The sequence below is a fragment of the Chaetura pelagica genome, unplaced genomic scaffold, assembly GCF_000747805.2.
Source record: "Chaetura pelagica isolate M959 unplaced genomic scaffold, ChaPel_1.0 scaffold26, whole genome shotgun sequence".
In the NCBI taxonomy this organism is placed as follows: Eukaryota; Metazoa; Chordata; class Aves; order Apodiformes; family Apodidae; genus Chaetura; species Chaetura pelagica.
In genome coordinates, this window is record NW_009953793.1 from 1,202,647 (window position 1) to 1,203,362 (window position 716).

The 716-nt window shown below is 55.3% G+C and overlaps 1 protein-coding gene across 1 annotated transcript in view; it reads right to left on the bottom strand.

Annotated features, from left to right (window-relative positions):
• Positions 1–491, bottom strand: part of WDSUB1 (WD repeat, sterile alpha motif and U-box domain containing 1) — a 17,540-nt gene extending 17,049 nt beyond the window's left edge. Inside the window, 2 exon segments of the mRNA XM_010001083.1 lie at positions 104–218; positions 221–491. Coding sequence (XP_009999385.1) covers positions 104–218; positions 221–491 — 386 coding nt within the window.
• Positions 492–716: the final 225 nt, after the last annotated feature.

A 716-nucleotide genomic window follows, 5' to 3' on the forward strand; every position in this document is an offset into this window, starting at 1 on the left:
AGCACAGCTCACAGCCCACAGCACAGCTCACAGCACAGCTCACCGCTCACAGCACACACACTTGCCGCTGCAAACAACGCTGTCGGGAATCCCTGGCACTCACCTGCAGGGCTTCCAGGAGCGCGTGTCCCAGAGCACCAGGCTGCCGTCCGCGGCCCCGGACAGCAGGCAGCCGTGCGGGGAGAAGCGGCAGGCGCGGGACGGGGCGGTGGGGGGCGCACGGCCAGGAGCCGCCCGGCCCCCGCCTCCCACGCCATGGTGGTGCCGTCGGTGGAGCAGGAGGCCAAGACCCGCCCCGAGGGGGAGAAGCAGCAGCAGTGCACGGCGTACCTGTGGCCCCGCGGCGGCGAGTACGGCAGCTCGGCGAGGGTGTGTAAAGAGTAAACGCGAACCGTTTTGTCCAAGGAGCAGGTGGCCAGGTGCAGTGCTGAGAAGGCACAGCAGTTGATATCGTCACCATGATCTGCTAAAGTGCGAAGTAACGTCACCATTTTGTCTAATTAAAAAAATATCCGAAAAAAAGTGTATCAGTCAGACTTATTTCTCCTATTTAATAAATGAAAGACACTGCTCTAACAAGTCAAGATCTCCAGGGGGAGGAAAAGAAAAAAAAAACAACAAACAAAGACTAAATTAATTTGCAGTGACAGATTTTTCATCTGTTAATTTTTTTAATCTTAAAATCAGTGCTGGAAGCTGCTACAAGGTTTCTGTGT